Source organism: Cupressus sempervirens, chromosome 5 (genome assembly GCF_028749045.1).
Source record: "Cupressus sempervirens isolate cs-2001-9-10 chromosome 5, ASM2874904v1, whole genome shotgun sequence".
In the NCBI taxonomy this organism is placed as follows: Eukaryota; Viridiplantae; Streptophyta; class Pinopsida; order Cupressales; family Cupressaceae; genus Cupressus; species Cupressus sempervirens.
This window is the reverse complement of record NC_143122.1, coordinates 330,565,824-330,581,056: the sequence shown is the minus strand read 5'-3', so window position 1 is coordinate 330,581,056 and position 15,233 is coordinate 330,565,824. Positions and strand designations below refer to the sequence as shown.

Here is a 15,233-nt window from a genome sequence, read left to right as displayed (position 1 = left end):
CCCTCCAAAAAGGCTAAAAGAAAGCTACTTGAATGCTTTAAAAGCTTATAGTTTCCCATGGATACAAACATTTAATGGTTTGAATGTATGAGCTTAAACAAGTGTCATGGAATGTTAGAAGTTTGGAAACCTTGGACCATAAGTATATTTTGAAGAGGTTCTTAAACTAGACTAAATATATTGATGTTATTATGTTGCAAGAGGTTAAAGTTATTGGCTTTTCCCTATACATTGCTTTGAAATACATCTAGAAAGATCCAGATGCATATTCCACAAAACATCAAAAGGAAAAGGTGGCACTTCCATCCTTGTTGGCCTGAGATGGGAAAAATTTTATCAATTAGATGGGATGCTCTCCTTGTAATAGGGTCAGTTGGATCTCCCATAAGACTGGTGATTTTGAATTTAGCATTTGATTAGTTTATGTACTTAATGAGCTTAATGGTAGGATTAATCTTTGGTAGTGGCTTGCTAGCCTTCCCAACATCCCTTAGGTTCTAGCAGGTGAGTTTAATATGATTGAAAGGGCTCAAGACAAATGTGGTGGGCTTGAATTTGTTTGGAAAGGTAATGAACAATTTGTTTGGAACAGAGCTATGAGTAATCTTAACCTTATTAACCCCAAGGAAGAATTGAGAAATTAGTCTAGAGGCATATGATTTACCTGGTCTAATCTCCAAAAAAAGTGAGAAAATGATTTATTGTAGTTTGGATAGAATCTACTTTAACAGGGATATTTTCAGTTATTCTAAACCCTTGATTGATAATGTTGTTAGAGTTGTTCATTTCTCTCTCTTTGATCATCATTTCATTGTCTTTGAAAGTTTTAGGATTGGCTATCCCAAGTCCACTCCTAGAAAACTTTTCTCCTTTGCTTTGAATGTCTCCCTCCTTAAGGATCAAGACATCCTTCATAATGTTAGTATTACTAACTAGTTCAATAGTGATCTTTATCATCATGAGGATCATATTAGCAAATGGAACCAAAATTTATTGTCCTTGTATAATCTTTTTAAAACCATTGGCAGGAAAAGAGCCAAGGATGCTAGAACATGTGAGCTTCGTTTGATTATTGCCCTACATGATACTGAAACCTCTATCCAAGAACAACCCTCTAATGATACAATGATTGAAGTTATTGCTAATGCTAAACATAATCTTAGGAAACTACAAGCTAGGAAAGTTAAAGGTGTGAGAATCAAGTCTAGGCTAAATTGGCTAAAATTTGGAGATAAAGGATCTAAAATTTCCTTTCGCGCCCTTAAGTCCAAAGATGCCAAATCAAAAATTGGTTGTTTGTGTGAGAATGGTGCCACCATTATAGATCCCAAGGAGATTCTTGATTGTTTTACTCAATTCTATAGGATTTTCTTCCAGTCAGAGGATGAAATTTTAAAGATGAAAGATGCCAGGGTGAAAATTCGCTCCTTCAGTCCAAATAAAGTGTCCCCTGAGGTCTCCCTTCTACTAGATGCACCTATTTTGATTGGAGATATTAGTAGAGCTATTCAAAACATGAGTAGAGAGAAGTCCCCTAGGCCTAATGAGCTCCCTATTGAGTTCTTCAAAGTTAATTCCACCTGGATCTACTTTGAGCTCAAAGATTTGTACAACTTTGCATTACCAAGAGGATTGTTGGGGCAATAAATTAATGCATGCCTTGTTGAGTTGATCCCTATAGGTGGAGATAAGACTCTCATCAAGAACTAGAGGCCTATCACCATTCTTAATGTGACTTATAAGGTTCTTGCCAAAACCCTTGCATCCATGATTTTTTTATCCTTCCTAAAATCATTAACCCAACTCGGACTAGTTTTGTTAAGCAGAGATACATTCTAGAAAACTTGATCACTTGTTGGGAAACCCTAGACTGGGCTAAGACCTTGGGACAAAATGTGGGGATGTTTCTCATTTATTATGAGAAATCTTATGATAGGGTGGAATGAGACTTTATTATTATAATGCTTTATGCTCTTGGTTCTCTTGAAAACTATTGTCATATGGTCTCCACCTTGATGAGAGGGGTTAAATCAGTTGTGGAAGTTAATTGTGATAGGTCTACTTTATTTGAGATTTCAAGATCTATTAGGTAGGGGTGCCCTCTAGCCCCAACCCTATTTGTGATTGCTACTAACTCTTTGTATTATCTCCTCAAAGACAAGCTTCCTTCTCATAAAGTACAAGGCCCTATCCTTCCTAACCATGATGAGTTTACTAATGTTCAATTTGTTGATGATACAACCATTTTATTTATTCTGGAAGAAGAGAACATGGAATGTCTTATGAACAAACTAGAACTTTTATCTCAACATATGGAAGTAAAACATACATTGGTAAGTCTATTCTACTAGGATGGGATAATCAGCCTCCTACATGGTGCAATAAATACAATATTGGTTGGGGAAGGCCTAACCATGTGGTAAAATATCTTGGTATCCCCTTTGCTACTTGGCCTAATATTAATAACACATGGCTCTGGATAAAGGAGAAAATTATGACTAAGTTGAAAAAATGGAATTCTTCATATTTATTCTTGGCAGGAAGGGTCCAAGTATGCCAAAAAGTTTTGTCTTCATATACTATCTATTTTTCCTCTACTCAGTTGTTCAACATGGGGAGATTTGGATGTATTTAGAAAATTATTCATATTTTTTTAGGGTTTGATGGCAAGGGCAGTAAGAAGAATCATGCTTTGAAATGGGAGTGGTGTACCAAAAGTAAGGAAGTTGGAAGGTTAGGCTATAATCCCTCGTGCAGAGATCCTTGGGACAAGGATTCAATACAAGCCAAGATTTTTTTTTTGTACAAGTATGAATTCACATGAAAACATTATACATGGATCACAAAGATCACAATGGAAGACTTCACCAACAATCCCAACAACCAACATATCTCCAAACGCCACAACCTAATTGACATAACCAAACTAGAGAACGAAAACCCAAGATGACATCAGAACACAAAATCTTTGATCTGTCAAATCATGGAACCACTAGCATTCTTAAAGGGTACTCAAAAGTCAAAATTGTATTCTCTAAAAAATTACGGAGATGCCCCCTATTTTTTGCAGGAGAGAATAACAACTGATAGTCTTGCATGAGGAAGTACCTCATCACCTGAGCAAGTACACTAAGCCATGCGAGGAAACACCATATCACAAGAGGACATGTTGGGATTAGTAGTTGAAAGCATTGCACTGGTGTGGGATTTCACGCAAGGATTCACCACAAGTCATGCGAGGAAACCCAACACAGCACACAAACAATTGCATTCTCATGCGAGATAGTACAATTTCACGTGAGGATACAAATCAACAAGCTAGAAAACATAAAGGTAAAAAGATAGGAAATAAATTTCCCCCACACCAGGGAGTACCAAATCCACATAGATCAAGGAACAAACACTCAAGTGAAATAACTGAAAGACAAAAATTGCATCTAACCATCCAACATAGCAGTGAAGGGAAATAACTGAAAGCAACATCACAGTGTACTGAAGCAACATCACAATGTATTAAAATAGTATCACAATGAACTGAAACAACATCACAATGAATAGAACAACCAAACTAAGTATGCGGTTCCTCCCAACCATTAATAGCATCATAAGACCATCATGGGTCCTAGCCATCCCCTACACATAACTTCCCAAACCACTGACCAGATCATTGGAGCTATCTTATGAGGATGTCACTACTAAAATGTGCTACAACATAAGAATAAGGAAATCTAACATGCTAAAAGTAAAACATAAGATAATCCTACAAATCAAACTCATCATCTAACATATGTTAAACATCGTAATATAGGAAATCTAACATGCTAACCAGTAATGCAATAGATATTCCAACTAATCAAATCACATCATCTAATCATATGCTAAACATCATAATAAGGAAATGCATCAAATAAACTAGCATAATATAAACATGATATCCAAGAATTCCAATGAAAGCATAAATCACAAGAAAGCATACTTCGAAACCCAAAGTATCAAGTGAAAATATCCAACAACTGTCACACTAGGATAAAAGACCGTATCTATACATTGGTCCTTAGTAATAATATAGGTAGCTATGCCTCCCAACCACGTGGAACCTATAGGCTCACTCCTATCGTGCTGATGGAGATAATGATCCAACTACAAACACACACAAGCACAACGTCCATGGCTAACACTCAAACCAAATAATATGATGACTGAAACCAAGAAATAGACAATGCATAAACTATAGGTCCTGGTCAGACACTCAATGGGCTACTAAGTAGGGGTTGACATCATGGAGTCACTTGGCATTGACAAGCCTAAGCTAGTACTGGCAACTCTCCACTTCCCAATGGAAGGAGCACATCCTAAATACTTTTTATTATCTTTAAGTTTTATTACCACCCAATGTTTTATTTAGTTATCTCTCGATTACAAAGCTTTTGCACGCCAATCCTTAGGAAATAGACACTGGGTTGCAGAGATAGAAGCCCCCTCCATATGCTACCCTACCCTACCCATGCTCATCCAATGATGAGTGCCCGTAGGCATGCAAATTCCCAACCTAACCCAAATGATCATAACTTTTGGAAGCACCACAGAAGATTAGGCTTTGCAAGTCACCCAACAAATGTACTCGTACGTACTCGTGTGTGGCACACCACCATCACGATGATCATGACACAAGGATTGCATGAGAACACAATGCATAAAATCACTCAATTGAAAACAGACTTGGGAGGATAGATTCTACATGAATCCCAAAGACAATAAAACCATACACCATGAACTTGCTCAACTGGCCTCAATTTGGGAGTATGGATTCTACACTAATCCCTAATGATGCAATAAGACTAAACATCATGAACTCACTCAACCAACCTCAATCTAGGAGTATGGATACTAGATGAATTCTAATGTCTACAAAATAACAAGGGTCCAAAAGAAACAATAGCATCAGGTATAAAATCACTCAACCAAACACAAAGTTAGGGGTATGGATGCAACATGCATCCCAATGCAACATAAAAAGTGCAATAATGGTTTGACTAACATCCTACGGATAATCCAAGTCCACAACCAACATCATGCCAAGAAAACCCAAAATACTGGGTGACACACAAATCGAGGCAAAAAACCTCAAAACTCAATTTTTTTGAAATTAAAACCCATTTGGTCTTAGGGCACACAAGCCACAAAAATCCAATAAAATCTAGGTTTGGAGTCTGTATAGAAAAATAGCCAGCATAACGATGCAAAACCCTAAACCCTCAACCTGAAAAATAGGGAAATGCTCATACCACCCAACTGAGTAGAGCTAGCATACAAAAATTGAGGGGAACACTAGTTCTCAGCCTCCTTATAAACAACTACCAAAAACTAAAATGGGAGAGCCCTACCTCACAGCCAAAAGGGAAAAATAGGAAATTGAACCATGAAATAAAAAGCTTGTAGAAGTAGTCGAAAATTGTTGCAATCCAAGGTCTCCCTGAGATGGATCCAATGAGCTTGATCTCGTGATGATCCCACACCCATAGCTCCCACAACAAACAAAACACTAAATCCTTGTGAAGATGATTTTGGGTTTTACTCTCCAACTTTCTAATTCAAAAGTGAGAAGTGAGGAATTAAATTCCTTTTTTCAATACTTATTCACTTTTTGAGTGAATAATTGATCAGGGCAAATAACTAGCCAACCTAGTTAAACCCTGAATCGACCCAAGTGAAAATAGGCTATTCCTAGTAATAGGAATTCATCTATGGAAAAAATGCCAAAAATTAAAATAAAGCCCGAAAACCCCAAAATCGTAGAATTTTCCTTAACAACTTTTACGACAATGCGAACCTCTAAATGCACAGACACGCTCACTGGTCTAATCAAATAATGCAAATGAGTTTGGATTTAATAATCACTGAAAGGATTAATTAATCAATTAAAATAAGGATACATCAACCATATAGGGATGACATTGGTAAAATATGAATGGTTGAACCACTAACTCCATGTGCCACTGCCAGGGATATAAATCATGCACACTAAAACACACAATCAAGTGCAATTGCATATAATAACATAGCCAAAGAAATATATGCATTAAATCACCTAATTTAACCATTTATTCAATCATACCAAAATAATTCATTTACATCAGTCACATTCACATATAGCATAATGAAGCAAGAATGAATAAATACCCATAACATTAAATCCACCACATAACATAATCAAAGATATGTCTAAATATCATCATAAAACACACTGTCATCTCAAAATGGCATCATCATGCTATATGTTCAACTGAACAACATAGTAGTTTAACATCTATGATGCTGAAATCAAAGTATAACATCCAACCCTCAGGTCATCTCAAATGTAAAACATAACATGAGTAACAAGTATCTCTCGGATCAAATTTCAACAAGGTAAATATCCGCAACAAAAAACCAATGAATCCAACATGGACAATCCATTTCTAATTATTTATGTATTTAATAATGATTGTTTAAATAACATTAAAAAGGCACTTAAAACACATAAGCAAACACAATCATAGATATGACTAACCACTACTACAAGAATCTAGTCCAATGTAGCACAGTTATAGTACATAGTGCAATCTTTGCACACATCTCAGGGTAATCGCGAAATAACATCATGATACGACATCAATCCTGGTAACCATTGGCACAAACCTCAGCAAACCATCTAACACATCATAATCTCATAAATCAGCCATAAGCATAATCAAAACAACTGATACAATAACATAAATCCAATCACCTCAAGGAGGTAGACCACTCATGGTCCCAAACATGATCACTCACCAAGCAAGATCATCAGGGTTGCATCCATTAGGATGACTTACAAAAGTCAAATGGGAGAAGCATTACATGGGCTTAAAAGATCTCACAAAACAAGTCATTGCATTAGTTGTTAAGTGGATTGCAAAGGTTACTTGTGGTAATGAGCCTTGGAAAGTTTTAATCAGGCATAATATTATCAGAGGTTATCCAAGTAGAGCTGAATCTTGGAGAGGCCTAGGCATGGGTGACTTTCTTGCCTTAGAGGGCAACTCCATTATCAAAGGGTCCAATGTGTTCAAGTCCCTATGGAGGAGTTGGATCAATGTTAGGCCTATTCTTGGCTCTATTTAGAGGACACAAGATGGTAATATTTGGTGTGGTAAAGGTTCCATTTGGTGGAACCTAAGTCACTATGGTAAACCCCTTGCCTTGGTTCAAGGGTGCTCAACAAAAAAAATGGGAGCACACAGACGTTTGTGTATTTTAGGATATATTCAATGATAATGCACTCATGTAGTGGACCCATTCGAAGGATAAATTTAATCCACCAGATTCCCATGAGAGGACCTATTGCCTAGTTAAGAATGCTATTGAATATGCTACTATTTGTCCCCAATGTTGTCCCCCTGATTTGTGTTCCTTTTTTCTATGCTGAGCAGATTAAACCACTATTCACTTGGTCAAGTCCAAACGTGTGTACTTTGCCGTCACTTGCAAATTTGAGATTTTGGATCACATTAACTCATGTTGAAATTTTACTTTGGAACCCCCCACTTTGAAGAAGTTCCTTCTTAACCTCTGGTCAAGGCCAATTGAGCCCAAGATTATTTGCTTCCTATGGAGATTGATTTTGCAAAAGCTATCCTTCAAGAAGCTAGGGGATGAATTTAGCTCTTGTTCTGTATGTTGGGAAGATGAAATTGTTTCTCATGTCTTCTTTCATTGTTCCTTTGCCCAGGAAATCTAGAGTTTGTTTGGTCAAAAAGTGGATTCTAATTTTTCTATGGTCAATATTATTTCTTAGAAGTTAGTCAATAACAACAAATGGTGTAATGATTTTTGGTCTATTCTTTCATCTACCATTCTTTGGTTTATTTGGAAGTTTAGGACTAATGATGTTTTTTTAGGTAAAATTAAGTCTCTTACCGAGTCTCTGAGGAGACTTATAAAGTTTGATGTTTCTATTTAGGTCACTACTATTTTCAAACTCAAGGAGAGTGCTTTCTTCAAATTTGTTCAGGAGGGCATAGGTGTGATGGAGAAAAAATACCTCAAGTATGGGCTCATGTCAATAAAAGATGCTTCTAAGTTGGACATCACTCTTTCTCAACCGATTCAAAAGCTCAAAGATGAGGTTAGATGGATTCCTTAGACCCATGAGAGTGAGATACCAACTAACCTATTCATGTCATCTCCTGCCCATTTACTACTTATGAATCAGATAGTGAGGAAGGAGAGTAGTCTTAGGTTAGCTTGTTTCTCAATTTTGCAATGTAAAATGTTAAACTATTTAGTGTCACATAAGGTGACTATTTTTTGTATCTTGGGTGGGTTGTAGACCTTTGTTTAGTACTTCGGGCACATAGCTTGATACTCATATTTAGTGTTGTTACTATTATGTTATTTTTCCTAATATGCAATAGAAAAAATGCATGAACGAGGAAGACAAATCCATCATTTAATTGTAACCCTTTATGCCTACATACAATCAATGTGGACAAATTTGAAAATCATTAATAACCTTTGCAATTAATTAAACATTTTGAGGAAATGAAATGTATTTCAATAAAATGTAATAACTATGATAATAAGAAATCATTTTAGTAAAATGATGACAAAAAATTAAATGCATTGGAATCTATTTTAGCAAAATGCATAAACTATTACATTAAGAAACCTACAATTAATTTTGAACAAGTTAAGAAGTTTATAAATTATATTGTATTTTTTGATTGGCAAACGACCTAAGCCTAGATTAATTATTGTTATTTATTGTAATTAATTTGTTTTTAATGTGAAAAGTGAATTCGAACCCAAGACCTCCCACATGAGGGGCTAGGCTCTTGCCTAAAATTATATTGTATTTGAATATGAACACATTGAATTTAAAATTTGAATATTGATAGGAAACAATCAGTCATTTCAAACTTACTTAGGAGATGAGTAGCACAAGCTTGAATTAAGGTTGCTTGCATTCATTTACTCCTTTCATATTTCATATTGAATTCTTATTGCTTGCATTAATTTGGTCTTTCATTCTTGCATATTCAATTTAATTTTTATTTGTGTGGATTTGCTATCATATTTTTTTATTTAGTTTTTATTTGTGTAGATTTGCTGTCATATTTTTTTAATCTCTTGGAGAGCCTCACTTCAATCGATTGACAATGCAAAAATCTATGATCAATGAGAATTGATGCTTTAGAGAAAGTGCTAAAGAGATCCCATTAAGCTCTTCATTTTTATTTTATAAATTATCAATCGAGGAACCAATAAGTACTCACTTGCCACTTTTTTAAACATATATTTTTCAAATAAAATGACTTTATTTGTACAAATCATCATATGACTTCTTTTAAAAAATATTTTTCTATCTAACTATTTATATAATATTGAACATGTATCAGAATTAAAATATCATTTGTAGAACTCATAATTATGTAAATGTATTGTGCGTACCAGTAATTATCTTCTCCCTAACTTTTACCCTTCTGCAATTTCCAATTTCAGGAAAAATGCACCTTCGTAGTTCGCTGCATCCAGATATAACTTCACAGCCTAATATCCAAAACTAATGCCCATTAATTATACTGCGGAGAGTATCTCAGGTCTCTCGGCCGATTTCAGTTGATTTTTGATCATTCTCTGTTCGCCAATTCTGTTGTTTAGTTTTAAAAAATACGCCCAGTCCATTTGTTTTGATGGGTTATGCTAGTCTCATGATCTACTGGGCCGGCAATGCGCATTTAAATCAAAACACTATATAGCATAATACAAATCTAAACGAGAGATATTACGTCAATGGGCCATCAGGATCTGAACTGGTATGATTTCTTTGAGCTTTCAATCTTTGCTATGCAATGAACTACGAATCATTGGAAGACTTTTGATGATTGGTTTTTCGTCCTTACCAGAAAAGTTATTTTAATCTACCATAGTTCAATACCAACGTATTGAATTAGGGCTTTTTGATCTTTTGGATGAAAGAGAATTTAAAAGCCATGGCTCAGCTGCACCAGAGACAGCAGCAGCAACCATTTAATTCGATACCCACATCGGCCAACTCTACACCGAACATCCCTCATAGATCGATTTCAATTTTTAATCCGACAGGCTTAATCGTTTTGCTTTCTCTTGTTGTCATATTGGGTGTTTTTTCCCCATGGATTGGACTGCCGGTATCTTTGTTTACTGGCACTGGATGGTCTGAGTTAAAATGGAGGGAGTATACTCTGGATCAGGCACTGCAAACTGTAGCTAAAAATAGAACAGTTATAATCTGTGCTGTTAGCCAACCATACCTGCCCTTTCTCAATAATTGGTTGATCAGCATTAGCAAGCAAAAACGTCAAGATCAAGTTCTCATAATTGCTGAGGATTATGCTACCCTTTACAAGGTGAATAAAAGATGGCCTGGGCATGCTGTACTCATTCCTCCCGTTCCTGATCTGCAGGCGGCACATCGGTTTGGATCCCAGGTTCGTGGTGAACAAGTACATTTTTATGAATGAATAATGGGTTGAGTTTTTCTACTACAGCTGTTATTTGTATGCGAGGCAATAATAAAGCATGTATTTAGAAGCACTACTCATTTGTAGGCTCTTAACTGTTTTATCTTTTACTTAAAGCATTCAAGTTTCATATACACATTTGGTAATTAGGTTTGCTCGTAGAGTGACATGAATTGACAAATTTGTGTAGTAATTTAATGAATTGATTTCTTGCGTGCTAGGGCTTCTTCAATTTCACATCTCGCAGACCTCGTCACCTGTTGCAAATACTAGAGTTTGGTTACCAGGTCATGTATAATGATGTTGACATGGTCTGGCTTGCAGATCCTTTCCCTTTCTTCGAAGGAAACTATGATATTTATTTCACTGATGACATGACCGCGGTATACTCTCTTTCCTTTCTTCTATATTACTATTTTGTAATTTTTTTGAATACAAAGATTACTATAAATCTGTTTATATATCTTGTAGAAAGAAGCTGATATTTGTTCTGAAGGGAGGAATTGTTATAGTTTTCTATTAAGAGTGAAAAACTTAGTGTGCACGAAATCTTGTTTTTCTGCATCTCCTGATCACTTGAGCTAGAAACTGCCTTGCAGATAATTTCTCGAAAATAGCACAGATAATTAAGAAAATCATACAGGAGATGCCAAGGAAAATAAAATAATAGGTACTTTATGTGCAATTGAAGAGATCTTTCCAAGAAAAATTTTGTACCCAAGGGAGTGAGTTATTCTAGAATCTGGATATTGAATAAAAATGTAGGTGCCGTAGAATACCGATTCTTAATAACATTAGAACAGATAGAACGGAATTCTTGAATTTTGTTTGTGAAACAATGGAACCATGTTTTAAGATAAAAGGAAAGACGTGAATGGGCAACAGTTGTAGATAAGAATTAAGGAAAGTGTGATAAATTGAAAGGGTATAAGGGAGATTATCAGAATTGTGTTATTTAAATCGTCTCCTTTGTTTCTCTCTCAGTGGGCATCATTAGAAGATCCCTCAAATCAAAGCCCTAGCAAACAGCTTGAGCTGACATTATCTATTGGTGATTCTCTTTTTTGTTTTTAGTTAGAAATGTCAGGAAATATTTTGAATCTGTGTATCCTAAATTTTATTGGCAAGGATGTTGAGGATGCAAACTGGGATTTTTTGAATTGGTGGTTAGGATTCTGTTATTCTTCCTTTTTTTGTCTTCTTTGTAATTGTTGAATATATTTTTTATTTACTTTTTAGATATATAGTTTATGTTATAATATGTCTACTTTTTGTTTTAAGGAAAACTCCTCTTATTTCAGTTGTGTACAGAATCACAGATAATAGCAGGTGATCATTTATATTTTAACCACTAAGAAAAACTTGTTTCCTACAACCACTGTTACTAAAATTCTCCGCTGTTTGTGGTGCCCATAAAATTGTACGGCCTTCAAGTTATCTGCTGGGGGCGGGTAGGGACGATCATAATGTAGCTGCTTATTTGCTGCTGCTGTCATTGGGGTGGTGCAAAAGACAGAGATTGATGTGAGGCGTTTCTTGGCCCCTAAAATAGATTATTTGGCAGATGATTTGATTTGACGGGATGTGAGACGGCTGCTAACGGCTCCTAAAATAAATTATTCAGCAGATGATTTGATTTCGGCGTATTCATTGAAGAAAAAAAGAAGCATTATGATTCATGAGCCTAAATCTTTTCTATTCTAAATATTTCATGAGTGAAATGTCTCCATTAAGATATTGAGGGTAAAACATCGTAATGTGTTCATTAAGATACTGAGGTTAAATATCCTAATCACATTAAGTGTGATGCAGGAGCATCCTTGCTCAACAGGCAATGTGAAAGCAGCAAAACAGATTATTATTTCTTTCTCTATTTTTTTGAGTTCACATTTTCTTTAGTATGTTTATGAAGATCTTTGGAAGCTTATGTGTTAATGCCAAGGGATACAGCTATTGCCAGAGAATCTGCGTCAATTTTCTCAACCAAGCTTTACAATGTGAGCTATGCAGTAACAATTAGATCCTATTTTCTGCTCAGATCATAGATAGGACTTTGCCAGAGATGGATCTATTTGTTGTATCATTTGAAACTCACTAGCCATTCTATCTCCCTAAAAGATTTCCGAAGTAATCTGAGAAATTTGTGTATGTGCCTTGATCTGAGACTCAATGTTTTTATCTTTCCTATGTTGGATTCACACTTTTAAGCCCTGCATCCAGGGGCCATTCGATAGCTGGATTATCACCTGAGCAGCATAGTTTGATTTTGCAGTCTTTGCTGGACTTCTCAGAAGGTAGAATCAGCTTGGGGCCAATGGAAAAGGTTTCACCCACTTCAAAACATAGGCTGTATTGAAGATCATGCTTGTAGATTGATCTGCATTGATCCTACTAACGCACTTAATTCAGAGATCAGTCTTGATCTGTAGGGGATGGCAACAGGTTTTGGATGTTGATAAATATGCATCCCTTTGTTATTGTAAGGCCTCGCTTGATCTATGATGTTTCTATCTTTTGCAAATTTTAAAGATAATCTTATCTGTTGTAGGGCTTTTGCCTTGCTGTATGAGTTGAATTTCTGAATTAAAAATTTTCTCTTGTTTCCACATTCATCTCTGTTTATTCTATTGTACAGTGTGGCATCTGTATTGTGCTGTTTAGTTTGACAGTCAATTGGATTCTTAAAACTAGATCCAATTCAAATGATACCCGGACAAGATTTGCTCTTGCCTTGTCTGAAGTCCACTGAGATCTTTGAGAATTTATGAAGCTTGATCTGTGTGATGTGGCTTATAATTATACATAATTCTTTTGACCTGCAGCTGACAATGCCACCCACAAGAGTTACTAGTAGAGACTTACCTAGAATTGCCTTGGTGGCTGGCAGCTTAGATGGAGTAGAAAAGTATCATGAACATGCAAAGGTATGGATCAGCCAAACAAAGCTCAAAGGACATACATATCACATCATGTTGAATGAATCAAAACTGCAGAGATCAAGTAGAAGACCATCCAAAAGGATTCAGTGGTGGCCAAGATGGGAGGCTTATTCTTGCTAGGAGATTACTTGTTGGATTTCTTGAAGAAGCTCTAGAATTAGCAACAATGCAATCTCAGTGTGAAGGATTGCACCAAAGAGTTTGATAATGTAATGCTTGTAAAAGCACCATGATGAAAACTTAGTGAGAACATAATTATTGATTTTTTGGTAACCAATGCATGCCACAAGATGAGGATGTGCTACACACAAGTGTCATTTCCATCTGTGATGCCACTTGATATTAACAATGTGTAGAAAGGATTTGTTAGGGAATGATTATAAATGGTGTTAGAATAGACACAAAGGGAATATGGGTGGCACATGCCTCCATGCAACTGACACAACCAAGGACAGAGAATCCCCAAAGGAGATGTCCAACCTTGCCACAAGAGTAGGCAATAGGCAACAACGGAAATGCACAAACAAACTCAAAAAGTAAGAACACAATATGGAAAAATATCACTGGATTATCATCAAGTTGACTTGCAAATGTAGTTATCACATCACCATTGTCAATATACAACTTCTAACAAGTTTGCAGCTGATCATTCCCTAAAACTATGTACATTCAACAAAGCTAACCTTCTAATGGCTTCTAATTTATCTTTGGCAATCTATTATTTTTGCCACCCTTTGTGCTACCACCTTGCATTACTTGCACTACCTTAATCTAGCACTACTACCCTACTTATATACAAAATCGCCAGCCACAGGTCGGCTTATCTGATTATTAAATTCCAAGACAAAGGAAACACATAATAAATAGATAGGTCAGGACTCAAATCATAAGAACAACCCCATATGAATACATTGTGCCATGCGAACATACAAGAGGGTCGATGAAATGTATTACAACATAGAAAAATGTGCCATTGCACATCGCATGCTGTGAATCTCCATTGCAAGTTGTAACTCGCCACCCTGACTATTAGAACAAGAATGCCAATATAGGACTGGACCAATCTTAAGATAACTTCATTTGGAAATATTGGAACACCATGTGAAGCTAGACATAGGATCTCTACAATACCTAGACCACACCATAAGGATCACATAAAAAAACAAGCCTATTGGATTGATCACAAACTAAAATAATTGGAAAACCGGTCAAATGAACAGTAAACAAAGAAACTGATGAAATATTTTTTGGGTGATGTAAGATTGCTAACGACCCATGGATGCCCTTGCATCAGACACCCTAGGTGAATAAAGATGTTCCATAAAAAGAATCTCTAAACATTTGACAAGGTTTGGAATGTAGATGCCACGAACATTCTTCAACCACTAGTCTTCTCCATCTGAAGAACTGTTAGTGGTCTGATTCTACCCATGATCCTACTATTGATGCAAGTGTTCTCCCAAACTCAAATAGAATAACATCCTTCATCAGGTATTCCACCACTGCTGCTGCTACAACCTCCGCTTTGATCAAACTTAACTATCTATTTATCTCTGCCTCTGCCATCACTGCAATTGTCAATCAATATCTGCTTTCATCTTCTACTGTTTGACTCTACCTCTGAAATTATTAAGCACATCAGCGTTCAATCCACTCACAGGATTCTGTTTCTCATTTGATACCACAATACCATCTCTGGTAACCTGCTGTAACATCTGGTTGTCACCAGCCTTCAAGTTCATTGGTCCAAGTCTATCCATCAAATTCTTTAGCA

The 15,233-nt window shown here is 36.0% G+C and overlaps 1 protein-coding gene across 3 annotated transcripts in view; it reads left to right on the top strand.

Moving 5' to 3' along the window:
* Window positions 1-9,472: 9,472 nt before the first annotated feature.
* LOC149556030 (UDP-D-xylose:L-fucose alpha-1,3-D-xylosyltransferase MGP4-like) overlaps window positions 9,473-15,233 on the top strand; it is a 71,896-nt gene continuing 66,135 nt past the window's right edge. The window contains exons 1-3 of one of the 3 annotated variants that reach the window (XM_089830143.1): window positions 9,505-9,833; window positions 9,924-10,487; window positions 10,742-10,903. In XM_089830143.1, coding sequence (XP_089686269.1) covers window positions 9,990-10,487; window positions 10,742-10,903 — 660 coding nt within the window. In that variant the 5' untranslated portion in view covers window positions 9,505-9,833; window positions 9,924-9,989. Of the gene's footprint in view, window positions 10,488-10,741; window positions 10,904-15,233 lie in introns of all 3 variants that reach the window. The other 2 variants (XM_089830142.1, XM_089830144.1) reach the window with 2 other exon arrangements.